Genomic DNA, 27,984 nt, shown 5'->3' with positions numbered 1-27,984 from the left:
AGGATTCTCAGACTTGTTGAACTAGAAAGTGTGCTCTCTGGAATGTTTAATTTGAAAGTTTAATTTTCGTGGCTATGGAATATTATAAAGAATAAAAACGTCTCAGGCTTAAGATAATATCATAAAAATTTTTTAAACTTTTAGTGTTAACTTACCTTTTTAGGGGTGAATATTTTGGGTTCTCCAACATGCTGAACTTGAAAGTGTGTTCCCTGGCATTTTTAATCTGAAAGTATATTTTTCGTGGCGAAGGACTATTCTAAATAATAAAAACGTCTCAGGCTTAAGATAATTTCAGAAAAATTCTTTAACCTTTTAGTGTTAGCTTGCCTTTTTCGGGTTGACTATTTAGGGTTCTCAAACAAGCTGAGCTTGAAAATGTGTTCCCTGGCATGCTGACTCTGAAAGTATAATTTTCGTGGAGAAGGACTATTCTAAAGAATAAAAATGTCTGAGGCTTAAGAAAATTTCAGAAAAATTCTTTAAACTTTTAGGGTTAACTTACCTTTTAGGGGTGACTATTTAGGGTTCTCCAACATGCTGAACTTGAAAGTGTGTTCCCTGGCATGTTGAATCTGAAAGTATAATTTTCATGGTGATGGACTAATCTAAAGAATAAAAACGGTTGAAGCTTAAGATATTTATTGCTTAAAAATATTTAAAACATTTTAAAAAAAATAATGACATATTTAAAAAAAAAAGAAGCTTAATCCATTTGATATGAGGAGGAGCAAGTTTAGGACTTTGGATATCTGATGCATTTTTCGATGTCAGGTATCTTTTTCGGTATCCATTTAGCGAAATATCTAACTTCATCTTCTGGGTCATGGACTGAATGCAGGTATTTCTCACATTTGAAGTCTTCTAAATTGAATAATGCTATGTTTTAATCATATTTTTCTAGTACGAGTTTATCAATTGGCACGTTTCCCTTAACATATAAAGCTTGCACACCGAAAATACCGAATATTTCCTGAATTTTTTCTTTTACATGTTTTATTTCATAGCCAATTTCATTATGAGGTCGCATGGTTTTAACGTAAAAGTCATTTCAATTTATAAAATTTAGTGTTGGACTCCATCTGTTTTTCTCGTACTTATACATATTGTATCTGATGTTCCATTTATAGCAATGAATTTCACGTTGTTGATTGTCTAGGAGTAAGAAATCTGCTTCAAATATAATGCCAGTTGCGGAATATTTCAGACCAATATATTCTGTGTCAATCACACCAAACATTATTATATTTGAAAAAAAAAGTGTTTAAATTAAATTTCATTTCTATTTTGTCACTATTAAAGGTGCTACCCCCGTCCCCAACAAAAATCATCGATTCACACCCCCTCCCCGAAATTTAGGAACATTGTTTATGCTAAAATCGCTAAATTTCACAGAGAAATGGTTAGACACTGAAGTATGACCCAATTATCTTTTCTTTTCTATTTTGTCAGTAATAACAGGGCTAACTCCCCCCCCCTAAAACTTTTTTTTGTCGGCGAGGTTCAGTGTAAAAGCCGCTTCCTCTGATACTTCTCGGGCCCCGCATTGCTTATTGAGATGAGGTTTCGGACCGTGGTGCCACCCTTGTGAACTTCATTGGTTCGGGTTATCTCTCTTGGGTACTTCTCTAAACCCGGGTGCATCCCCCCGGCACTGGCCTCCACTGGCCCCAACCGCCCTCCCCGGACCCCTTCACGCAGTCCCGGTTCTGGTTAGGTTACTAAATTACGCAAAAAACGGCTTGTTAGGCGGCCGAATGAGTGTAGCCGACTCCCCGTACAGGTTGTCATGACTCCAAATGAGCCTAGATTATTTTTAATCTCGTGTCTGCTCTGTTTCCAAGCGTATTCTCTGGGAAACAGTACAATTAAATTCGAGAACCGTTAATTCTTATTCAGGAATGTCTCTCCATCACTAAAATTTTGGCAAGACTTTGTAAGATTGAAAGTTATTTTAAAATATTCTTGCGCAAAGTACGGGATTCATATGTGACAAATAGATAAATGTGAATAATCTCACTCAGTTCCTTCTCTTGAAACTATGTGATAATCAATTGTGAAAAATATGGGGATTTTGAGTTTCAAATGGTGAGCATTAATAGAAATTACCCATGAAAAATATTCGCTTATGCGATAACGGCGAAGAAATAGCGACAGAGAAAATATCAAAGATTAGAAAAAATAGTATTTTGAGTTTCAAAGGCAGTGATTATTAATAGAAATTACCTAAAAATATTCGCTTATGAGATATCGAAGCGATAGCAAAGATTAGAAAAGAGCGATTTCTTTGCAAAAATTACATTTAGATATCTCCGAGGGAGGGGGAGCAGAGAAAAGAGTGGTTTCATTGTAAAAAATTACATTTAGATATCTCCGAGGGAGATAAATTTAAAACAATGGTTGGGGCGAGGGCTTAATATCTCACAGAGATAACTTTATATTGGGATTGAAAAGGACTGAAAAATGAATAAATAGAAAGGTAGGAAAAAATACTTACATTTGCATATCCCGGCTGCACTTGGGCACCCGAAGGACCAGGTAGTGCATGCTGGAGGATGGACGGGGCGACGTCGCTATGTTCTTGTGCGACTGGGCCGGCTATTTCACGATCTTGCATAGCTTCGGCAGGGTTCACCATATTATAAGAAGCCGTCCACTCTCTCTTTAACTTAAACCCAGGATGCATTGGGGCTGGCACTGATGGGGCTGACTTGTCATCTCTGGCTTTCTTAGCGGGCGGCGGTGCCATACATTCTTCATAATTGGCCTTAAAAAGAATAGAAAAAAATTAGTATCAAAATAATTTGTCCCCTTTTCGCAGAAAGAAAGTTAGTACCCTCATCCATATAATTTTGTTTAGTTTATCACTAAGAAAGCACAACGTAAAAAATTTCGTGAAATATACTAATTGCATCCTTTTTTTGAATCTGAGAATTACAGCTCACTGAACCATTCAAAAGCCGGGCTATATAAGTCAGCCTAGTTTCTTATTTTTAGGCATTTCTGTTTTTTTCTGGTTTTAATCTGTATTGAGCATGCCTTGTTTGACTCATTTAAAGTATTAACGCTATTTTTTATCTTTCCATATCCTTTTACGATAGCTGGTATTTACCCTACCCCCAGAAAAAACACCCCACGGAAAATAACCCCTGACAAAAGACATTGAAAAATAACCCATCCCCACAGCTAAATTTATTGCATCGTTTTGAATCTGAGAATTACAGCTCACTGAGCCATTCAAAAGCCGAGCTATATAAGTCAGCCTAGTTTCCTATTTTTAGGCATTTATGTTCTTTTCTGGTTTTAATCTTTATTGAGCATGCCTTGTTTGACGCATTTAAAGTATTAACGCTATTTTTTATCTTTCCATATCCTTTTACGATAGCTGGTATTTACCCTACCCCCAGAAAAAACACCCCGAGGAAAATAATCCCTGAGAAAAGACATGGAAAAATACCCCTCCCCACAGCGAAAGATATCGCATCCTTTTGAATCTGAGAATTACAGCTCACTGAGCCGTTCAAAAGCCGGCCTATATAAGTCGGCCTAATTTCTTATTTTTAGGCATTTCTGTTCTTTTCTGGTTTTAATCGGTATTGAGCATGCCTTGTTTGATGCATTTAAAGTATTAACGCTATTTTTTATCTTTCCATATCCTTTTACGATAGCTGGTATTTACCATACCCCCAGAAAAACAGCCCACGGAAAATAACCCTCCGGAAAATACCCCTGAGAAAAGACATGGAAAAATATCCCCTCCCCCCAGCGAAAGATATCGCATCCTTTTGAAACTGAGAATTACAGCTCACAGAGCCGTTCAAAAGCCGGTCTAGTTTGTTTGAAGAAAATCCCCCTCCTAATACTAAACGTTGAAAATGTGTATATTTAGTCAAACATCGAAGCATTGATCTGAGCTATGATTCTTTTTCAGTTATCCAATAAATAAAAACATGTTTTTAGTCGTGTCCTTTTGAATCTGTGAAATCTTTGGAAACTAAACTGCTAATGAGCAGGAAATGCTCTAAAAAGGGTCAGAGCTAATTATATGCCTCGCACCGGAGAGCCTTGTGTCAAAACAGAACGACATTTACATTAAAAATTGACAGAAGTCAGTAGACACTAAATCACAATAGAGAAAAGTTAAACTTTAACGAAAAGAAAATTATTTCTTTTTGCGAGAATTTGATTGTAAAACAATGGGGGATGGGGTTAGGGTAAAAATAATATATTTTATGTTTTCCTAGTGAGTATAAAGATTGTAAAGTGATGTTTGTATTGTATGTGGGGGGGGGGGGGGTTTGGGGTAAAGGAAGATATTTAAGTTTTAGCTGAAAATACTGGAGGATGTACAAGGAAAATTCTTGTGAAAATAAAAATGTAATTACATTGCAAATTTAAGTTGACATGGCTTCTAATTCATCAATATTATCCATTGTTGTTTACACAGCGTCAAAATACTGTCTGATAATTTAATCACATTGCATGCCCGTTATATACGAAATCTCAAGGGCGAATTGTTATGTAACGGGGAAATCATATGTAAGCAGGCCTCTGATTGGCTGAGTAGGAGGATGTATCCGACTCGCTGATTGGCTGAAAAGGAAACACGTGATCTAACTGTTTCTGGGAAAGTCATAACATTGGCGAGAGCAACAACAACAAATACTATTTCTGGACACCATGACATTCGCCTCGAGCATGTACATGACCAAAACAACAACAAATGCTATTTCTGGATCATAACATTCGCTGAAAGCGTACACTTACAACAACAACAAATACTATTTCTGGACACCATGACATTCGCGATCGATTACGCAATCAAGCTCTCGGAAATTCACTTCCCCCTCGAGTCCTAGATCAATAACATTGTTCCCGTTAGAATTCAATGCGCATGTGCAACCTTCGCCCCGGAGCTATTACACATAGAAACATCAAATAAATCGACCTTGGAAAAAGAGGTCATTGACCCCATTAACCACGTGTTCTCCCTAGGGAGGCTATGCCCATATATGGGGTGCAAAAAAGTTATAGGTGGCAGCAGGGGTGAGGGGTGGGGGTATAAGATAGCTCTCTACTCATACAAACCTTAAATACCCCTTGGGCATAACTTACAATCCTTGCCCCTAATCTCTGGGTTTTTTTCAACCCCAAAAGCCTTGTTATACGATATTTAGACTATTTTGAATAGAATGGCTATCTCAAAATTCCTATTAGATGCATTTTGGGACAATATGACGTGGCTTGGGGGGGGGGGAGGAGGTAGCTGCTCTTCGATCACTTTAACTCTTAAAATGAGCACTAGAGCGTCTGATTACCAATCCAGTGAGCCCCCTCCAAAGTTTATATGACAACGCTTTCAATAAAAACATTATATATCTCCAGGGCATAACTTACAACCCTTGAACTGAGGGCTGAAGGGATTTGTTATCCTAAAAAAAATAGACCTTTCTGATACGCTGAACAAAATGGCTATCTCAAAATGGTTTGGGGGAATGATGAGCATGGGGGGCATTTATCCTCTGATCACTTTCGACTAATAAAAAAGGCACTAGTCCCCTCAATCTCCAATCGAATGAGTATACTGGACATGGTCACCTTCTTCCTCAATATTGGCCACAAGACCTCAAGAAAAATGTTGATCAAGAAATGTACTTTTTTGTTTTCCCCTCATCCCTCGTGGAAAATACTGATACCCCCTCCCCCCCCTCCATACACACACACACAAAGGTTGGATCATTGTGTAGGACTACCTGTGTTCTTACGACTGAACTTAAACGGCTATTCTTCTAATTAAATATACTTGTATTTTTCGATATACTTAACATTATACATCTGGGAATCTAGCCAGAGCACTAATGCCCAGGGTCAGAGTCAAATGTGAAATATCCCTCTAAAAGACTTATAATAGGGATTTTTCAAGGATATCCTGGAATAATTCATCGTGAAAACGTCTAGCTTATGACAAAACTTTCAATAAAAACCTTATATGCCCCAAGGACATAACATAGGACCCTTGTCCTGAGGGCTATGGGGGAGGGTTGTCATTCTCAAGGACATAATTTTCAGACCTTTCAACTACGTTGAACCAAATAGACATATCAAAATGTTGATCGGAAATGTTTGGGAAAATTGTGGGCATTGGGTGGGGGTGATTCTCCCTCCGATTACTTTCGACTATTAAAAAGGACAATAGCACTCTCAATTTCCAATCCAATGACCCCTTTTCGAATTTTTTACGACAACGCTTTCTAAAAAAACATTGTATGCCCCCAGGGCATAACTTACAATCTTAGCCCTGAGTGATTTGGGGTGGGGAGGGGGAGGGTTGTTATACTCAAAACATAATTTTTGGACACTTGCACTACGTTCAACAAAAGAACCATGCCAAGTTATTGATCAGAGATGTTCAGAGAAATAATGAGCGTGGGGGGGGGGCATTTATCCTCCAATCGCTGTTGACTATTAAAAAGGGCACTAGCCATCTCAATTCCCAATTAAATGAGCCCTTTTTGAAGTTACTACGACAACGCATCCTATAAAAACCTTATATGTCCCCAGGACATAACTTACAACCTTACCCCTGAGGGCTGTGGAGGCGGGGGGGTTGTCATACTCAAAAACATAATTTTCGGATCCTTCGACTATGTTCAACAAAATGGCTATATGAAAATGTTGATCGGAAGTGTTTGAGGAAATGATGGGCGTGGGAGGGGGGCATTCACCCTCCGATCGCTTTTGACTATTAATAAGGGCACTAGCTCTCTCAATTCCCAATTGAATGAACCCTTTTTGAAGCTTCTATAAAAACACTTTCTATAAAAACCTTATATGCCCCCAGGGCATAACTTAGAACCTTTGCCTGGGGCGCTGGGGGTTTTTCATCCTCAAAGACATAATTTCTGGACCTTTGAACTACGTTGAACAAAATGGCTATATCAAAATTTTGATTGAATGTGTTCGCAAAAATGGTGGGCGAGAGAGGGGGTTAGATGCCCTCCAATCACTTTCGACTATTAAAAAGGGCACTAGCCCTTTCAATTTCCAATCGAATGAGCCCTTTTTGAAGTTTCTACGACAACACTTTCTGTAAAAAACCTTATATGCCCCCAGGGCATAACTTAAAACTCTTGCCCTGAGGGTTGGGGGGAGGGAGCGGGTTGTCATCCCCAAAGACCTAATTTCAAGAACTTTAAACTGCGTTGAACAAAATGGTTATCTCAAAATTTTGATTGGATGTGTTTGGAGAAATGATGGGCGTGAGAGGGGGTTTGTTGCCCTTCAATCACTTTTGAATACTAAGAAGAACACTAGCTCTCTCAATTTCCAATCGAATGAGCCCTATTTGAAATTTCTACTACAACGCTTTCTATAAAAACCTTATATGCCCCAAGGGCATGACTTTCAACTCCTGCTCTGAGGAGTGGGGGGAGGGGGGGGTATCATCATCAAAAACTTAATTTTCAAAACAGTCAACTACGTTGAAACAAATCAATATCTAGAAATTTTGAAGGCAAGTTTTTGGGGAAATATTGGGCGTAAGAGGGAGGTTAACTGTTCTTAAGTCATTGTTGACTTTTAAAAAAAGCACTAGCCATTTGAATTTCCAATCGAATGAGATCTTTTTGAAGTTCTTCGACAACGCTTTCTATTAAAACCCTATATGCCCTAAGGGCATAACTTACAACCCTTGCCTTGAGGGGTGTGGGGGAGGTTATCATCCTCAAATACCTAATTTCCAAAACTTTCAACTGCATTGAACAAAATGGATATCTCAAAATTTTGATTGCATGTTTTTTGGGAGATGGTGGGCGTGAGAGGGGGATTAGTGGCCCTCCAGTCACTTTCGACTATTAAAAAATACACTAGCCCTTTCAGTTTCCAATTGAATGAGCCCTTTTTGAAGTTTCTACGACAACGCTTTCTATTAAAACCTTATATGCCCTAAGAGCATAACTTACAACCCTTGCCCTGAGGAGTTTGGGGGGTTTGTCATCCTCAAAGACATAACTTCCAGAACTTTCAACTACGTTGAACAAAATGGATATCTCAAAATTTTGATTTTATGCGTTTGGCGATATGGTTGGCGTGAGAGGGGGTTAGTTCTCTCCAATCACTTCTAACTATTAAAAAGGGCACTAGCCATTTTAATTTCCAATTGAATGAGCCCTTTTTTAGTTCTTACGACAACGCTTTCTATAAAAACCTTATATGTCCCCAGGGTATAACTGAGGGCTCTGGGGGTTTTTCATTCTCAATGACCTAATTTCCAAAACTTTCATCTACGTTGAACAAAATGTCTCTCAGAATTTTGATTGGATGTGTTTTGGGAAATGGTGGGCGTGAGAGGGTGGCTATTTGCCCTTCAATTACTTTCGACTATAAAAAGGCACTATAAAAAGGGCAGTAGTCTTTTGAATTTCCAATTGAATGAGCCCTTTTTGAAGTTTCTACGACTACGCTTTCAATAAAAACCGTATATGGCCCCTGGGCATAAATTACAGCCCTTTCCCCGAGGGCTTTGGGGGGAGTGTCCTCCTCAAAAATATAATTTCCATCTGGAACTCAACTACTTCCATCTTGGAAACCAGATGGAAATTTCCTTCTGGAATCATTTTGTTCAACTACGTTGAACAAAATGGCTATCTAAAAATTTTGATTGGATTTGTTTGGGGAAATGGTGGGTGTGGAATATGTCCCCAGGGCATAACTTACAAACCTCGCCCTGAGTGCTCTGGAGGGTTTGTCATCCTCAAAGACATAATTTCCAGAACTTTTAACTACTTTGAACAAAATGGATATTTCAAAATTTTGATTGGATGTGTTCGGAGAAATGGTTGGCGTGAGAGGGGGTTAGTTGCCCTCCATTCACTTCTAGCTTTTAAATAGGGTACTCGCCATTTTAATTTCCAATTGAATGAGCCCTTTTTGAAGTTTTTACGATATTGCTTTCTATATTATATGTCCTTATATGTCCCCAGGGCATAACTTACAATCCTCGCCCAGGGGGCTCTGGGGGGTTTGTCATCCTCAATGACCTAATTTACACAACTTTCAACTACGTTGAACAAAATGACTATCTCAAAATTTTGATTGGATGTGTTTGGGGAAAGGGTGGGTGTGGAAGGGGTGCTAGTTGCCTTCCAATCACTTAAACTATTAAAAAAGGCACGAGCCACTCTAATTTTCAATTGAATGAGCCCTTTTCTAAGTTTCTACGACAACTCCTTCGATACGTAGTGCCCTGGTCTAAAACCAAAAACAATAAACAATACATTGTGCCAACATCGCTCTTTACTTAGTCAGCGCTATTGCGCTGCCTATGATATTGCAGATATGCCCTGTGATAACATATTGTCTTCTGGTTTAGTTTAAGATTCCCTGAAGTTTCCTTAAGTTTAGAAGTTTGGTTCAACATTCCCTTTCAGACCCACCCAGAATCAAACATTCCCGCATTACTACTATTTCCCGCTTTTCGTGATAATAAATCCTAAATGTAAGTAATGCTCAAATTGCATAAATTATGACCCTTTTCTTGGGCTGTCCGGGGTCATCTCATCCCTAGAGGCATATCTATTGGAATTTTTGACTATTTTTAACAAAATGGCTTTCTCAAAATTTTGATAAGTGTTAAGCGGTGGCATCTTAAAAGGGTAAAACGGACGGGGTTGGCTCCCCTCCGTTCAGTTTTCAATATCCGCCTCAACATAACCTGAAAGTTTTTAAATAATACCCTCGGCTATTTTTGAGATATTGCAGATATAGCTTTTTGATAAAATAGATGCAACTAGTGTCTTGCGATTAGCTCAGCATACCCCTCGTTATTCCTGGAAGTTTCACCTTTTTAACATGAGGTTTTTTGGATCCACCCAGAATCAAACATTCCTCCTTTCCCAATAATAAATCATATATGTAAACAATGTGCAATTTTATAATTTACAGCCCTTACCCCGAGAGCTCTGGGGGTCAACTCATCCCCAGAGGCATAGTTTTTTAACCTTTTGATCTTGAAAATGGCTGTATTAAAGTTTTAAACAGTGTTTAGGTTGTGCTCTAAACAACAGACACTGACAAGCAGCAGGCACTTAGTGTGTTTTGATCTTGTTCAAGATCCCCCTCAACATTTCCTGAAAATTTAACCTTTATACTTTGAGCCGTTTTGATACCCAGGATCGAACATGCCCCCTTCGTACAAAAAAAAAAACAAACCTATATGTAAACAATGGGTAACCTCGTAACTTGCAGTAATTGCCCGTCAGGCTGTTAGGGATCATGGGATCCCCAGAGCCATAATTATTCGACATTTAGACTACTTTGAACTAATGACTATCTCAAATTTTGATCCGATGTGTTTGGGGCCGGGACAGCTAAAATGCATGGGAGGGAGCCTTGTTGCCCTCTGATCCCTTATGACTCTTAAAGAGGTTACTAGAACTTTTAATTTCCAATCGAATAAGCCCCCTCCGAAGTTTCTATGACCACCCCTTCCATATGAAGTGACCCTTGGGAAAAAATAATTCATTGAAGCTTTATGGCCCTTCACTTATGGCAACCTTAGAGCGTTGGCTCTGTTAAAGCTAAAGAAGTAGTACTATTACGGTTTTTTTTTCTTTTTTTTTTTTTTTTTTGTCTATATTGTTGGCAATATGACCTCAAATAGACAAATCTTGCATGCTTGGAAGTTATTGATTCTGTGCTATGCCTTTATGTTTTCCCAATAGCTTTTTCCTGTTCATATCAATTGCAACTTCATCTTTATTTAATGATTTAGTTTTTTTCATCTTGCTTTTTATAATTAACTTTATGTTCTTTTTTTCGTTAGAACACTTGTATTGCTTATTTATAGATGATTTCCTATTGGTTCTCGTACAGGTTAAAGTTTTGAGACATGGTCAATCATCCACCAGGGAAAGACAATGAAACAATGCAAGCTACAGGTTGGGGAATCCCTTTCCTTTGACTCTTAGGGTGCCCAAAGGGTCCACCTGGAATGTTTGGAGTGTTTGAATCAGAACCGTGCTTATTGTTCCTCTGAACATTCTTTAACACCCCCCCCCCCCTCCCCCCCAAGGTTTGAATCCCGTATTTTTATAAACAAGATTGAATATTAAGAAAAAAAACCTTTGTGAAGCTATCTGCAAAATTTTGCTAATTTTTTTTTCTCTCTCTTGTTAAGGAGAAGATCTAGAATATATTTAATATATTAAATTTAAAAAATTTGCTTAAGATACACAAGAATGATATTCTTCATGTTTAAGAAAATTAATAACGAAGTGCTTTCACATGGAGTTTTTGGGTTTACTATTTTTTTTGGGGGGGGGGGGCAAAGTACCAGTCTTTAAAAAAGATTTTCATTTGCTCTTTTTTGCCTAGACGCGGCAGAATGTTGAAAAAGCCGTTGAATGGGAAAATGAACGACTGTATAAAAAATTGGGTCTTCAGTGGAGTCTCACAAGATATCGTGGTGGTGGAAGCCCCTCATTGACAGAATATGTAAGTACTTTCTGGACAGAGTGATTCATCTCCGCTTTTGTATTAATTGGACGTTTACCCGATTTAATTGGCAACAAAAGACAAAATTTATTAGTTTCAGGCTCACGTTCAATGGCCTCATGAACACATTAAAATCAATCATATCTTTAAGATTGATTACTACTACGAACTCACTGCGAAACAAAGCTGCCTGACCCAACGCAGCTACGCACGTTCCTCCTCCATCACAATCTGTTCAAAGCGTCTTTCTTTACACCCTCTTAATACGTTCTCATCTCCCTTAAATCTTCTTACGACATCCTCCCACTCCATTCGGGAACGACCTGTTTGTTTTTTGGCTTAGGCGGTTGGCCGACAAGGACACTCTTTGGTAATCTTTCATCCTTCATCCACAGAACGTATCCTAGCCATCTCATCTTCTCTGTCATTATAGTCCCAGAAAGCGGGATTGGACCGAAATTTTTCCACGGTTTACTGTTTGAGATACGGTCAGTCAGTCGGGTACACAAAATAATCCGTAGGCAATTTCTCTGGAAAACATCTAGCAAATCCTCATCCATTTTTTGGAGCGCCCGTGATTCAGGACCATGCTTGACCACTTTCATCACTGTAGCTTCCAATCTCCTAATCTTGTTCCCAGACTTATCTTCCTATTCTTCAAAAAATTTTCAACTTTGAAGGAAAAAACGCCCTGGGCCTTGGCTATCCTACTTTTAATATCTTCACTGCGCCCACCGTCTTTACTACTAACACTAACTAGGTGAGTGAAATTGTCCAATTGATCGATCTTGACGTTACCCAATATCACCTCTTCACCTTCGCTTATTCCTAGTCTTAGCGACTTAGTCTTATTGACATTAATTTTCAAATCTATTCTTGCGTCCTGAACTCGCCAAACCTCCAAAAGTTCATTCATTTTGTTGACAATTTCATCTAGGGTGCTCAAATAAGTAGCGTAGTCTAAGTTCAGGAGAGTTCTACTTTCTCCGTTAATTTTGCGCTTTCCCAATACATTTCTTGAGTTCCTTATGGCAAACTTGTACAAAACAATTCATATAAATGGAGATAGAATGCAACCTTGCTTAACTCCTGATTTAATACGAAACCAGGTACTAACCTCATTTCCTAACTTAACCGCAGCAATGTTATTCTCGTATATAGCACATAGCACTAATCACTTTACTGTATTTATCTGGTAGACAATATAAGGATAAGACCTTCGTTAAAGATCTTCTATCAGCTGAATCTAACGCTTGCTCATAATCTATAAAACTGAGGATCTAATATATTTGATTACTCGGGCACTTCCCAATTATTTATCTGAAAGTTAAAATTCGGTCGACGCGTCTTCGAACATTTCTAAAACCAAACTCTTCTTCTCTTAAAACTTTATCAAGAGCATTTCTAAAAGTATAAAAAGTATTATCATACTTGGTAATTCACATTACTAAGTTTATTTCAATATTCTAAGCCTTGGCAGTGCTCGCTACAGAAGCGTTAGTTTTAGTGGTAGTAGTACTACTAGCAGTAATAGTTGTAGTAGTAGCAGTAGCGTGTAAATATTGCTATTTTGGTCAATTGATCATCTTCCTTATCATTTCCTGAAAGTTCCATATTAATATACTCAGTCCTTCCTGAGTTACGCCCTTTTGGCAACCTGTATGCACAGAACATGTTTTGATTTAGTTCAACACTCCCCTCAACATTTTCTGAAAGCCTCACCTAAATTCCCCTTCGTCTTTTCGGAAAGTAAAGGTCAAACATGTCCCTCTTTCTCAATAACATATACCTTATGCAAATGAAAGATCTTAAGCTGAACTGGCCAGCCATGACAAAAAACTAACAAGCAGAGAAAATAAAAACTCTCAGTGAAAAACGACAAACGAGACTTCGCCCAGTAGAAAGAAGAGATGAAGCACTAAATCAATGCGGATATTTCGCCTGTATGCAAACTAGGCATCCTCGGCACAAGAGAAACAAAGATAAAAAAAACTAAAAACAAATAAAAGCACCACCAATATGAATAAAATACAATTGTCGCAACTGATCCACGTAGGGAAAAAAAGCTATTCGAGTTACTTCGATGAGAATACGAAAGCAACCGAGGAAAAAATATAAAACTTAATATTAAGTTAATTATTTTGTTGCGAAATAATCCTCTTGTTAGCTATTATTGAAGCAATTCGTTTTGGTCTAGTCCCCTGGTGATTATGTGAAATCTTAATTCCCTTATTGACTATTGGTTCACTTTTCAAAAGATTATCATAAACTGAGCCAATATTTAAATTTCCCGTGTCCCTATTAATCGAAAGATTAGCAAACATGTGTTTTTTATTTCTACAGCCTCCCTCGCCCACTGAGAAAAACCTCTATCATTAGAAATAGCCAAGGCCTCATCAAATTGTACAAAATGTTCAGGTTGAAAGAAAATATTTTCTGCCAGAGCTAAAATCAAAGTTTAAGAAGGCTCGCTGAATTGTAGGGTTTTTTATATTGAATTACGATGCTCAACACATCTTTCAAGAAAATGTTGGCGAGTTTTACAAATTTAAAGCCTCCCACAAGAACAAGGAATTCTATACACCCCACTTACTAAATTTCCTCGAGTTCAGTACTTCCCAGAATTAAAGAAAATACCCCTTGGTCTCACCGATTGAAAACATGTATTAATGTTAAATTTACGCAAAATTCGTGAAAGCTGCTCACCCAAACCAGGTGCATATTACAATGAAATGAAACTTTTAGATACATTTAATTCAGAAGACTGCGAAACTTCAATGACCTTACTATCATGTTTAATACGTCTGTTTTCTATTATTTTATCAATGAGCTTAATTGGGTAATTATTACAAAACAAAATATCCCTCAAATACAACAATTCAGAATCCAGAAATTCCCGGGAACAAATTCTGAAGGCTCTATTCACTAGTGAAATCTCAACCTCTCGTTTTACCGACAAAGGGTGGTACGAATGAAAATTTAAATATCTATCATTGTGCCTAGGCTTTCTATATATCGAGTAAAATAAATGGAGATCTGTTTTAATTAATTAATTTAAAAAAAATTAAGAAAACGAAGTTTTCTAAAGAAAAGTAAAGGCAATATAAAACCGGTTGTTTTTAGTTTTAGCTATTTTAGGTTTCTATTTCTTCTGATCTTAAGTTTAATGTGGCCTTTACTTTTCTTTAAAAAACCTCTTTTTCGGACAGTTTTTTCTTAGTTAATTTTTGTTCGTTTTTAATAGCCAAAGTTTCAAGATTTTCAAAACTCCCTAGTTCAAATATTTTTTTTATCCCAAAGTAAATTAAGAGTTTTGGTAAGAACTAATAAAACAGACTTAATTTTTGACACAAAATAATATAAGTTGATGAAAGCTCACCAAGCCAAGAGTTGTTTCACCATGGCAGAATTTAAAGCTTTGACGCCTCTAGGCTTAAGCGTTTTTGCCGCTCCATTTTTGCAAGATTTTCGGGGAAATCCCAAACTTCTGGAATAGTGACAGCCACTGGGCTTAGTGGGCCTATTGGTAAATCCTGGTATGGTTTCACTGGAATTTTTATTTTGTGTTCAATATTGTAATAGGAATAAAGGTAAATATTTGTAACATAATTCCTTTAACTAAAACATCAAATACTCAGTAGGCCGTGTGCTTTTACTGTTCGAGAAACGGGCAGTAGCCATACTCTTGTTTGTAGTGAAGACACGATTCAGTGGAAGTACATAGCCCCTACTCCCTGAAAACGACCGCGGCACCGTTAGAGAAATGGGCGGTAATCACTCTCTTGTTTGTAGTGAAGACTCCATTCAGTAGAAGTAAATAGCCCCTACTCCCTGAAAACGACCGCGGTCTAACAACCAATCCTTAATCCAATTCTCACTTATGTTTGAATTCTGTTCTCCCATTTATTATAATAAGAAAAAGATAAACTAATTCTGCTGAACTTTATAGCCACTTAAATAAGAGAATGATAATTCTAAGTAAGGGATTGGTTATTTAAGTAAGAGAATAATACTTTTACCGTTTGGGAAACGGGCAGTAGCCATGCTCTTGTTTGTAGTGAAGACACATTTTATTAGAAGTACATAACCCCAATTCTTTCGGAAAGAATGGGGGAAAAAACTTTCGGAAATTTTTTTTAATTAATTTTTGTTTTTTATTGCAAAAAGTTTCAAGTTTTAAAAAAACTCTTTATTTCAAAATAAGATATTTTTTTCAACAATAAACTTTCATCAAAGTAACAATCAGCAACTTGAACAACTTACAGCCCTTGCACTGTAAATCGAAGTTACCACGTAAATCACTAAATCCAAGTATCAAAGTAACAATAATCAAGTTCCTTAACTCAGAGCTATTTCCCTGGGGCTGGGGGGGGGGTCAACCCTGGAAGCATAGTTATTTGGCTTTTGAACTAATTCGAGCAAAGTGGCTATCTCCAAATTTTGACTGAATGCCCTTTGGGAAAGTGGGTCGTAGGCTAGTTGGTCATTCATCACTTTTGACTCTTAAATAAGAGTTAGAAGCTTCGATTTCCGATCGAATGAACCCCCTCCAAAGTTAATACGACCACCCCTTCCATAGAACCTTATATTCTAATAATGGGCAACTTACATAAGTTAAAATCCTTGCCCCGGGTGCTAGGGAAGATTTATTGACCCTTAAGTTATAGTAATTTGAATTTTGGACTGTTTTGAACAAAATGGCTATTTCGAAATTTTGATAAGATGCATTTGGAGAAAAAAGACACACGGGGGGGGGGGGCTTGTTACTTTTTGATCACTTTCGATTCTTAAGAAGTTACAACTTTCATAAGTTACAATTATTGTCCCGGGTGCTATGGAGTATTTCTCAGCCCCCAATTTATAGTAATTTGAATTTTGGACTATTCTGAACAAAATGGCTTTCTCAAAATTTCTATTGGATGTATTTGGGGAAAAACAGGGTGTGGGGGCGTAGATACCCTCCGATCACTTTTGATAACTCTTAAAAAGGTAACTATAACTTTGAATTTCCAATCAAACGAGCCATCTCCGAAGTTTATATGACCACCCCTTACATAAAACCTTATATGCCCTCGGGGAATAGCTTACAACACTTGCCCCCGGGCTCTGGTGGGTGGGGGGGGGGATGTGTCGACCCAGGAGTTTTTGTTATTTGATCCTTAAACTATTTTGAACAAAATAGCTATCTCAAAATTTTGATTGGATGCATTTGAGGAAAAGGGCCATGAAGGAGGCTAGTTGCCTTCTGATCACTTTTACTGTTGAGAAAGGCACTAGGAATTATGATTTACATTCGAATAAGCGCCCTCCGAAGTTTATACGACCATACGTTCCATAAAAACATTATATTCCCTTCGATAAATATTCCCTTCTTAAATTTTTTCTTAAAATTTTTGTCGGATGAGTTTGGGTTAAAACAGGTCGAGGGAGGGGTTAGTTGCCCTTGGATCTCTTTTGACTCTTAAAAAGGGAACTAGAGCTTTCAATTTCCTATCAAATGAGTCCTCTAAAGTTTATACGAGCATCTTTTTCATAAGAAGCATATACGCCCCCAGGACATGACTTACAACGCCTGCCCCCCGGGCCCTGGGGGGTTGTTTCGATACCGGAGTTTTTGTTATCTAATTTTTTAACCATTTTTTTTTAAATGGCTATCTTAAAATTTGTATCGAAGGGGTTTGGGGAAAACAGTGCTTAGGGGGGGGGGCTAGTTGCCCTCCGATCTTTTTTTACTCTTAAAAAGTGAATTAGAACTTTCAATTTCCAATCAAATGAGCCCTCTATGAAGTTTATAGAAGCATCCCTTCTATAAGAACCATATACGCCCCCAGGGTATAACTTAGAACGCCTGCCCCCGGGCCTTGGGGGGTTATATCGACACCAGAGTTTTTCTTATCTGACCTTTAAACTATTTTTAACCAAATGACTGTTTCGAAATTTTTATCGGATGGGTCTTGGGAAAAAGCAGTTAGGGGGGGGTGCTAGTTACCCTTGGATCTCTTTTGATTCTTAAACAGGGAACTAGAACTTTCAATTTCCAATCGAATGAGCTCTCTCTGAATTTTATAAGAGTAGGCTATTCCTTTCATAAGAACCATATATGCCCCCAGGGCATAACTTACAACGCATGCCCCGGGCCCTGGGGGGTTGTGTCGACACCTGAGTTTTTGTTATCTGACCTTTGAACTATTTTTACCAAAATGGCTATCTCAAAATTTTATCGGATGCATTCGGAGAAAAGGGGGCATAGGGGGGGGGGCTGTTTTCCCTCCAATATCCTTTGACTCTCAAAAACTGAACTAGAACTTTCAATTTCCAATCAAATGAGCCCTCTCTGTGGTTTATACAAGCATCCCTTCCATCAGAACCATATATGCCCCCAGGGCATAACTTACAACATGTGCCCCCGAGCCCTGGAAGGCTATGTCGATCCCAGAGTTTTCGTTATATGATCTTTGAGCTATTTGTAAAAAAAAATGGCTATCTCAAAGTTCTTATCGGATGGATTTGAGGAAAAAAGGGCGTGGGGGGGGGCTAATAGCCCTCCGATCTATTTTGACTCTTAAAAAGTGAACTATAACTTTCAATTTCCAATCAAATGGGCCCTCTCTGAAGTGTATACGACCTTCCCTTCCATAAGAACCATATATGCTCCCAGGGCATTACTTATAACGCCTGCCCCTGGGCCCTGGTGGGTTGTGTTGACACCGGGGTTTTTGTTATATGATCTTTGGACTGTTTTTAACAAAATGGTTGTCTCAAATATTTTATCGGATGCATTTGGGAAAAAAGGGCGTGGGGGGGGGGCTAGTTGCTCTCCGATCACTTTTGACTCTTAAAAAGGGCACTAGAACTTCCGGTTTCCAATCGAATGAGCTCCTTCCGAAGTTTATGCCATGACTCCTTCCATATGAAGTGCCTCTTGGAAAAAATAATAAAACATTGGAGCTGTATTGCCTTTACTATAGGCAACGCTATAGCGTTGCCTCTGACAACGCTATAGCATTGCCTCTGATAAAATGTTAAGAAAAGACAGTTTGTTATTTTCCTCAAACTCCACTGTAAATTTAATATTACTGTCAAAACTATTTAAATGTTTACAGAAAAGGTCTAAGGAATCTAGACCGTGTTTCCAAATGGAGTCTACATCATCCATGAACCTATCCCAGAAACATTAGATGCAAGTTTTTGGTTTACCCATGGGGGCATCCCTCTCTCCTTTGTTGGCAAATCTTTTCATAGATTCTATTGAAACCTTCGCTATACACAGTTTTAGAATCTCCCCTTGTTTCTGGGGTAGGTTCATGAATGATGTAGTTTGCATTTGGAGACATGGTTTAGATTCCTTAGACCTTTTCTGTAAACATTTGAATAGTTTGATAATAATACTCAATTTACTGTGGTGTTTGAAGAAAATGACAAACTGCCTTTTCTTTATATATTATTAATTAAAAGGGATTTCCATTTTCTATTCTCGATATATAGAGAGCCTGCGCACAATGATAGATATTTAAATTTTCATTTCATTCGGTGAAACGAGGGGTTATTATTTCACTAGTGGATAGAGCCTTCAGAATTTGTTCCCAGGAATTTCTGGATTCGAAATTGTTGTATTTGAGGGATATTTTGTTTTGTAACAGTCACCAAATGAAGCTCTTTGATAAACTAATTGAAAGTAAAACTATTAAACATGATAGTAGGGTTATTGGAGTTTCGTAGTCTTCTGAATTAAATGTATCTGAAAGTTTCATTTCATTGCCATATGTACCTGGTTTGGGCGAGAAGCTTTCACGAATTTCGCGTAAATTTAACAATTATACATGTTACATTAACATTAACATTAGTCCAATCGGTGAGACCAATGGGTAGTTTCTTTAATTCTGGGAAGTATTGAACCCAAGGAAATTTAGTAAGTGGGGTGTATAAGATTCCTTGTTCTTATGGGAAGTTTTATATTGGTAGAACTCGCCAAAAATTTCTTTAAAGGTTTATTGAGCATCGCAACTCAATAGAAAGAACCCTACAATTAAACAAGCCTCCTGAAACTTTGATTTCAGCTCTGGCTGAACATATTATCTTTCAACCTGAACAATTAGTAAAATTTGATGAGGCCACGGCTACTTCTAATGATAGAGGTTTTTCTCAGTCGGCGAGGGAGGCTATAGAAATTAAAAAAAAACACATGTTTGCTAACCTTTCAATAAATAGGGACACAGGAAATTCAAATATGGAATCAATTTATCAATTTATGATAATCTTTTGAAAAGTGAACCAATAGTCAATAAGGGAATTAAGATTTCACATAATCACCAGGGGACTAGATTACCTACTAGACCAAAATGAATTGCTTCAATAATAGTTAACAAGATTATTTCGCAACAGAATAATTAAATTAATTTCAATTTTTATACTTTTTTCTCAGTTGCTTTGAAGTTCTCATCGAAGTAACTCTAATAGCTTCTGTGGTCCCTACGTGGATCAGCCGCAACAATTGTATTTTATTAATGTCGGTGGTGGTATTATATACTTTTTAGTTTATTTTTTTTTATCTTTGTCTCTCTTGTGCTGAGGACGCCTAGTTTGCATACAGGTGAAATATCCGAGTTGTTTTAATTTTTCATCTTTTCTCTCTACTGGCCAAAGTCTCGTTTGTTGTTTTTATTGACGGTTGTTTTCTCTTTTTGTTAGTTTTTTACCTTATGTAAACAATGGACGAATTGCTTAATTTACAGCCCTTGCGCTGAGGACTGTGGCGGAGGGGGGGGACATCCCCAGAAACATAATTACTTCTCCATTCAACTATGCTGAACAAAATAGCTGTTCCAAAATATTGATTAGATATGTTTTGGGAAATGGCGGGCGTGGGGGAGGGGGCTGGTTGCCCTCCAATCACCTTTGACTCTTAAAAACCGCACTAGAACTTTCAACTTCAATAAAAAGCTCACATGCCCTCGGGGCATAACATCCAACCCCTGCCCCGGGCTCTGGGGGGGCTGTGTCAACCCGGGAGACATTGTTATATGATCTTGGATGTGTTTGGTACAAAATGGCTGTCTAAAAATTTGGGTCGGATGCATTTGGGGAAAAGAGGGCATGTAGGGGCTACTTGCTCCCTTACCACTTTTGACTCTTAAAAAGGGCACTAAAACTTTGATTTCCAATCAAATGAGCCCCCTCTGAAGTTTTTATGACTACCCTTCCATAAAAACCTTATATGCTCCCGGGGCATGACTTACAACCATTGTCCCCAGGCTCTGGGGGATGTGTCAACCCTGAAGTTCTCGTTAAATGACCTTTAGAGTATTTTGAACAAAATGGTTATCTCAAAATTTCGATAGGATACATTTGGTGAAAAAAGGTCGCGGGGGAGGGTTTATTGCCCTGCGATCACTTTTGACTCATAAAGAGGACACTCGAACTTCTGATTTTCAATCGAATGAGCCCCCTCGAAACTTTATACGACCACCCCTTCCATAAAAACCTTTATGTTAATGGGCAACTAGCATAACTTATGGCCCTTGCCCTGACGGTTGTGGGGGGGGGGGGGTTGACATCCCCAAAGGTATAATTACTGGATATTTCAACTATGCTGAACAAAATGGGTGTCTCAAAAGTTTGATAGGATATGTTTGGGGAAATGAAGGGCGTGGCAAGGGGGCTAGTTGCCCTCCAATCACTTTTGACTCTTAAAAAGAGCACTAGAACATTCAATTTACAATCGAATGAACTTCTTTTGACGTTTTTATGACAACTACTCCATACGAAGTACATTGATCTGAAAAAAATAATACATTGTGCCCACTTCGCTCTGTACTTACGCAGCGCTATTGCGCTGCCTATGGCTGTCACTAATTCTTCCTCACAAAATTAATCTTTTTTACATCCAAAGTGTCACAAACTTTTGCATTCTTTTCTATATAGTTTCCTGTAACTCTATCACGGTTTAGAACATTCTCAAAATGTTCTGGCCATCTCTCTTTAACTCTTTCCTTCTCATTGATTCTGACCCCGTTCCTATCTCCAACTGGGACAAGACCAGATTGGCTATTATCTATCAATTTATTAACATGCCAATACAATATTTTACTATTATACAGTATGGCTGCATCTTCCAGGTCTTTGGCAATTTTGTCACTTCACATCTCATAAATTCACAGCTTAATGCTTTCTCCACTTTCTTGACATTCCTTTTATTTTCATATGATCTATCACTCAATAATTCTTTTACATAAACCCTTCCTCTCTATTAAACATAAAACATCAGCGACTTCACAAACTTTTTGCCTAAAATAATTTCACCCATCTTCTACAATGTCAAATTCTAAACTCTCTATTTTAGTATTCAACTGTTCCTGGAAAGTTTCTCTCAAATTCTCATTCTAGTGTCTACCAACGTTATAACTCCCCAGAAGGTAGTTGCTTTTCCTAAATTTCAGCTTGTAATTAATCCTAGACACCATTAGATGGTGATCTTTGTTTTAACATCAATAACAGAACTCTTATATACCCTAGTATCTTGTATTGATCCTGCCAGCCTTTGGTTTACAATAACATAATCAATAAGGTTAGCTGTCTTATTATCATGTGAATACCATGTTAACTTATGGGCCATTTAATGGCCAAATAATGTATTTGTTATAACTAGCTTGTTATACCTACAAAATTGCAGCAGTCTATAACTGTTTACTGTTACCTTTTCTGTTACCATTACTGTTTTCTTTTCATACACCAAATTTACCTAGGCTATGGATTCCATCTATCCCTATTTTATCCACCTGGGTGTTTAAATTCCCTAATAAAAAACACCACATTTCTACATGGGACCCTGTCTTATTTGTTCTACTGTAATATTTATCCGAGTCACTACTATCTCCATCAGATGGTTCCACAGGGACATATACTACTATACTATGATTGATACCCTGCACTTTTTAGTAATAAATGAGCGACTAGCATTCTATCATTAATACCTTCCTAACCTAAACAAGACTTGGCAGCTTTCTTATTCATCGTGATCCCTACTCCCTGCCTATGCACCCCATCCTTCATGCGTGAGGGAATAATTTCTATATCACCTAATTTCATGTTTCCTACCCATGGAATATGAGTCTCCTGATAAGTCCAGTTCGAAGCGTCTAAATTTGTCAGTCAAAATTTCGATACGATAGTTGTTCTTTAACGTCGTCACATTCCAAGTTTCAATTTCCATATTCTTTAAATCATTGAAATTATTATGGTCTCGGGAAAATCTATGGTCCAAGACATGGGCGCCCATAGGTTTAATTTTAGGGGGGGGGCTTACCTGGTCTAATCGGCGCTTCCAGTGCTGTATAATTGAAATCTCAAGACAAAATATTATAGCCAGCGCAACAACGCTGCCTACGTAAAGAGCAATGTGTTGTATTATTCAGCGTAGTTTAAAGATCCGGAAATTATGACTTTGAGTGTGTCAACCCCCCCCCCCCCACAACCCCACAACCCTCAGAGCAAGGGTTGTAAGTTATGCCCTGGGGTATATAGGGTGTTATAGAAAGGATGGCTGTGTAAACCTCAGAGGGGGCTCATTTGATTTGTAATCAGAAGTTCTACTGGCGTTTTTTACAGTTAAAAGTGATTGGAGGTTAGCCAGCCCCCTCCCCCGTACACCAAACATATTCAATCATAATTTTTTAGATAGCCATTTTGTTCAGTGTAGTTGAAAGGTCCAGAAATTGTGTCTTTGAGGATAACCACTTGCCTTTGCACCCCCTTATGGGTGCCCATGTTTAGGGATGTTGTGCATGTCAAACCCCCACTATTACGCAATTAGCCCATTATGCTATATAACTAAATGCCACTTTTAAAATAAATCAAACGGTATTGTGTTTGTGGTTACCGATAATACACTTGATCAATGTATCGAGAACGACTGGGGTATTAAGTTGGAGCTTTTGCGGTGACTACTATTACTACTTCTGCTCTTATATTTTAAATAAATAAAAAGATTTTAAGTGTATCTTGTTTGTCAAAGAGCATTGAAAGAATGTTCTGGGACTAATATTAAGTTTTATTTTTTCTGGTCAACTTGAGGAGGTATAAAAGAAAATAAAACATACTATTCGTGTCAGGATTAAAAATTGTGGAAAAAGTTTCTTCCAATATACAAATAGTAAGCCAATTTATGGATTTTTCTAGAAAAAAAAAACTCGAAAAGATATAAAATATTATTTTTTTCTTGAAAATGACTTTGTCAATAAAAAAAGAACAGTAATTCATCTTAAAGAAACTTTTTCCACGAAACAGGTTTTTCAAAGAAAAGTAAATTAAGCAAACAATGGGATAAAATGAAGTCAAGTAATCCTCCAAGCGTAAAACTACCACAAATCATTATCATTAAATAAATGAAACTCAAAATGAACAGAACTCAAAACGAACAAAAATTAACATTAGTAGGGCTGATAACCCCTATGCCTTCTCGAGACTAGAACATGGTCAAAACGGTTAGATAATTTCAAGCGGAACTGTTCTACGACTGCTTTATCATGAAGAAGTGCTACATTGTATCTGCGCTTTACTGAAAACAAAACACGTTTAAATGTTTTCACTTTTTTTTACTTGAATAAGTAAAAAACTTTTTTTTACTCACTTTCTTTTACCCTTTTTTTATTTTAAGGAATAAATATCAGTATATGTATATTAAACTGAAAATCCACGGTCTTTTTTTTTTCAGGAAAGCCTAAGTTATATTGTGGTATTGAGAAGGCATGGGGGTTATCAGCCCTAGTAATATTAATATTTGCTCGTTTTGAGCTTGACCCGGCTATTTATTATAATTTCTGTTTGTTTTGAGTTTCATTTAATTGTTGATAGTGATTTGTGGTAGTTTTACAATTGGAAGATTATCTGATTTTATTTGTGCCCATTTTTGGCTTAATAGAGCTCTTTACTTTTCTTTAAAAACTTATTCTGTGGAAAAGGTTTTTAAATTAATACAAATATATGACATCGCCATTCAGCCCCCCACCCCTTTGCTCCCCCCTTATGGGCTCTCATGGTCCAAGAACCGTTGCAGGGCGAGGACTAGGACATCTTCTCAAGTCTACACGAAGCGATTAAGCTTTAAAAAGTGTGGGTTTTATCTGTTCCTGTAGAAGGCATGGTTAAATAGCACTGTTTATTGACTTATGGTGTCATATACGAGGTTATAGTAAAGAATAAGCTCTAAATTATGTCACGGTTGCAGCAGTTGCTGCAATCTAGTAAAAGGTGAAAGGCGATAAGGTAATCATGGTTGCTGCAGTTGTTGCAATCCAGTAAAAGGCGAACCACAGCCCATAGTAACGAAAAGTTGAAAAACACGTTTTGAAAAAACTGCGTGATGAGAAAAAAATGTCATCTAATACTGATTCAGTATTAATAAGCCCTTAGTAACCGAAACATTAAAATATCATGCATTTTTTACTTAAAAGAGTGGTTTTCATCACACGCTAAGAAATAAAACAGCCCATAACTCCTGAAAATAGTATCAGATTGGAACACAAAATACACAATTAGAACCACCTTGTCCAAAACCCCTTTAAAGGAAAATTACAGACCCTTGACTTGACCACCAAAGAAAATCTATTGACTCGAAAAACAAGGAAATTATAATAAAGGATGTCAATAAATAGTAGTAGCTTTAGTGGCAGCATTATCATCGGTAAACTTTTCTAGGGCATGGGGCCTTATTAGACTTAGTTAGCAGCTTGATTCTCCGAGGCTCGTCTTTTCCTACTCAAACTAAGGAAAAGCCGTAGGCTTTTTCCTGTTTGTGATTTATCTTTGAACTATAGTAAAGAATCGGGGTTGCAGGGGTAACTGCTACCTATAGAGCGGTAGTAACCTAGTAAGAGACGATCACGTCCAGTACTAAGAAATATAATAACCCATAACTCCTAAAAATAGAGTCAGATCGAAACAAGAAGTACATTATTAGAACCACCTCGTCCGAAAACCCTTTATAAAAAACTTACTGTCCCTTGGCTTGAACAACAAGGGAAATATATTGGCTTGAAAATCATGAAAAGTGACTGCAACCGCAATATTCTGCAAATACGGCATCTTTTTTTCATTTTTTCTTTCTTTTTTCCCTCCTCAGATAGCTTGGCACTAGAATATCGTAGAGAGTCGTTTAATGGCCTATTTTAAAGAAAATTGGTGTGGTTGTACCACACCAATGAAATTGTACCTTTTGTAATTAAAAAAAAAATCAATTTTTTACGAAAAACTGCATTTTTCTATAATACTGTAGTAGCTTGTGTTATTAACATCAGGAATTTGTCACATCTACGTACTTTTGTAATTAACAAAAAAATATTTAAAATAAAATCAGCATTTTTGCAAAGAACTTCATTCTCATAAACTAGATAATAAATGTTGTCATAACTTACATAAAGGATCGATATAGAAGTATCTTTTGAAAAGTTACTTATCTGGGGTGTAGTGCCATACTGAGGATCGTCTCTTACTATTCCAACTAAGAAAAAAATCATAGGTTTTTTCCTATTTTTAATTTCGCAGTATTATAGCAAAGATCCGGGTTGCAGCGGTAGCTAGCAACCTAGTAAGAGAGGATCACGTCCTGTAGTAAGAAATACAATAGTCCATAACTCTTAAAAATAGAGTCAGATCCAAATACAAAGGATAATATTAGAATTTTCGTGTCCTAAACCACAGTGTAGGAAACCTACAGCTCCTTGGCTTGAATAACGAGGAAAATCCATGAGATTGAAAACAAGATAAGTTGCTTGAATTACGATATTCTGTATCCACGGCATCTTTTTTTTTCTTTTCCTCCCAAGATAGCTTGGAACATAATAGAAAGCTGTTTAATGGTGCACATGAAAGGAAATTTCCACATGTAGTGTCTTTTGTAATAAAAAAAGATATTTAAAAATATATTTGTACAAAAAAACTTCATTGACCCGCAATTATTACAATTTTAGAGTTTTCGTTTTATTTGGTAAAACAATGCTTGTCGTTTTACAGTCCCTAAAAGGAATTAATATAGATTAAAATAGGACTGATAGATTAATAAGAGTCGTTGATAGGATTTACATGTAGCTGAACGCACCAATGGTTTATGTTTCAGTGAGTTTGTGAAATTTCTTTTTTTCTGAGCGGACAAAGGGATTGTTTATAGTTTTTCTATGTAACCAAAATGTGTAACTTTGAAATGACTTCAATGAAAATGGTGAAATTATGGAATTTGGTTTCTCGGGTTGAGGCTTATAAAGGAAACAATCCTGATGTCGTCCCGTAGACATCTCTAATGTCTGCTTTATATGGAAAATGACTATCCAAGACTTTTTTTATTCCCAAGTCTGGCATAACAAATGCAAATACTTCTTTGATAAAAAAAAAAATGAGGTATGCCTTTGGTCATGTTAAATAAAATTGACGAAATAAAGAAATTTGCAGACAGGGGAGTTGTCGCATCTCGGAGAATTGCAAAGATGAATTTTGGGAATTGGCTTTGGAATTCCCCATAAGATCTGAACTCAATATTGCAATTTTGTTCTGTTAAGCCGCTACTATAGACTTGTCTCCGTCTAAATAAAGTTGTTTATGAGTTATTGTTTATCGTTTTTTTTTCAGGTTTTGGTGATACGATTTTTACCCAAGGTACCCATTGACCGTCCTGACTAGGAAGTGTGGTTCAAAACTGTGATTTGTTTTCTTATCTTAAGCAGCCATCTATGAAAAATGAGACAAAACCAGGGTGCTTTATTTTGGTTTGGTGCTCGTGTATTTGACTGTTTATTTAATTTGCTTGACCTTTATTTGTGCGTGAACGTTTCCTATTTTAGTTCTAGCCATGTGCGGATTATTCCCTTTTCTTTTATAACGGATTATAATAAGTTTTTTTTTTTTTACAATCTCTCTCACTCTCTCTCTCTCTCTCTCTCTCTCTCTCTCTCTCTCTCTCTCTCTCTCTCTCTCTCTCTCTCTATATATATATCTATATATATATATATATATATATATATATATATATATATATATATATATATATATATATATATATATATATATATATATATATATATATATATATATATATATATATTAATTTCTAGACCTGAAAAGAATCTTTGGGCAAACATGTGTCAAGTGTTTTTGAAGGTTTTTGGAAGCTTCATGCATAATATTGGAAAGGTTATATATTTTTTTTGTTTCGAAAGTAATAGATGCATAGTTCCAAAATGGTCAGAGATGGGTTATCAAAAGTTTTATTTTTTACGTGGGAGGGGCTTCTCTCATCTACGAGTATGAGTAGGCCTTTTTTTCCAAATTATGTGGGAGGGATTCATCGGACTGCTTTTGGGGCGAGGGTATGAATTCCCCTGTATTCCTCTCTTCACTTTTGTAGCTATTTTTATCCACCGTGTTTTTATTTTTGGTTTTGTCATTTTATTTTATGAAGAACAAAGTGTGAAAACGCGTCTATTATTATATTACAAAATATAAGAT

At 37.1% G+C, this 27,984-nt stretch overlaps 1 protein-coding gene across 1 annotated transcript in view; it reads left to right on the top strand.

Annotated features, from left to right (window-relative positions):
- LOC148955366 (cysteine-rich hydrophobic domain-containing protein 2) overlaps positions 1 to 27,399 on the top strand; it is a 65,787-nt gene extending 38,388 nt beyond the window's left edge. The window contains exons 3-4 of the mRNA XM_089108170.1: positions 11,374 to 11,493; positions 27,109 to 27,399. Of these exons, the coding sequence (XP_088964296.1) occupies positions 11,374 to 11,493; positions 27,109 to 27,159 (171 nt within the window). The 3' untranslated portion in view covers positions 27,160 to 27,399. The remainder of the gene's footprint in view (positions 1 to 11,373; positions 11,494 to 27,108) is intronic.
- Positions 27,400 to 27,984: the final 585 nt, after the last annotated feature.

The sequence above is a fragment of the Artemia sp. Qi Xiang Cuo genome, chromosome 2, assembly GCF_049724085.1.
Source record: "Artemia sp. Qi Xiang Cuo chromosome 2, ASM4972408v1, whole genome shotgun sequence".
Taxonomy (NCBI): domain Eukaryota; kingdom Metazoa; phylum Arthropoda; class Branchiopoda; order Anostraca; family Artemiidae; genus Artemia; species Artemia sp. Qi Xiang Cuo.
Note: the sequence above shows the minus strand (reverse complement) of the source record. Positions and strands in the feature narration are given on the sequence as shown.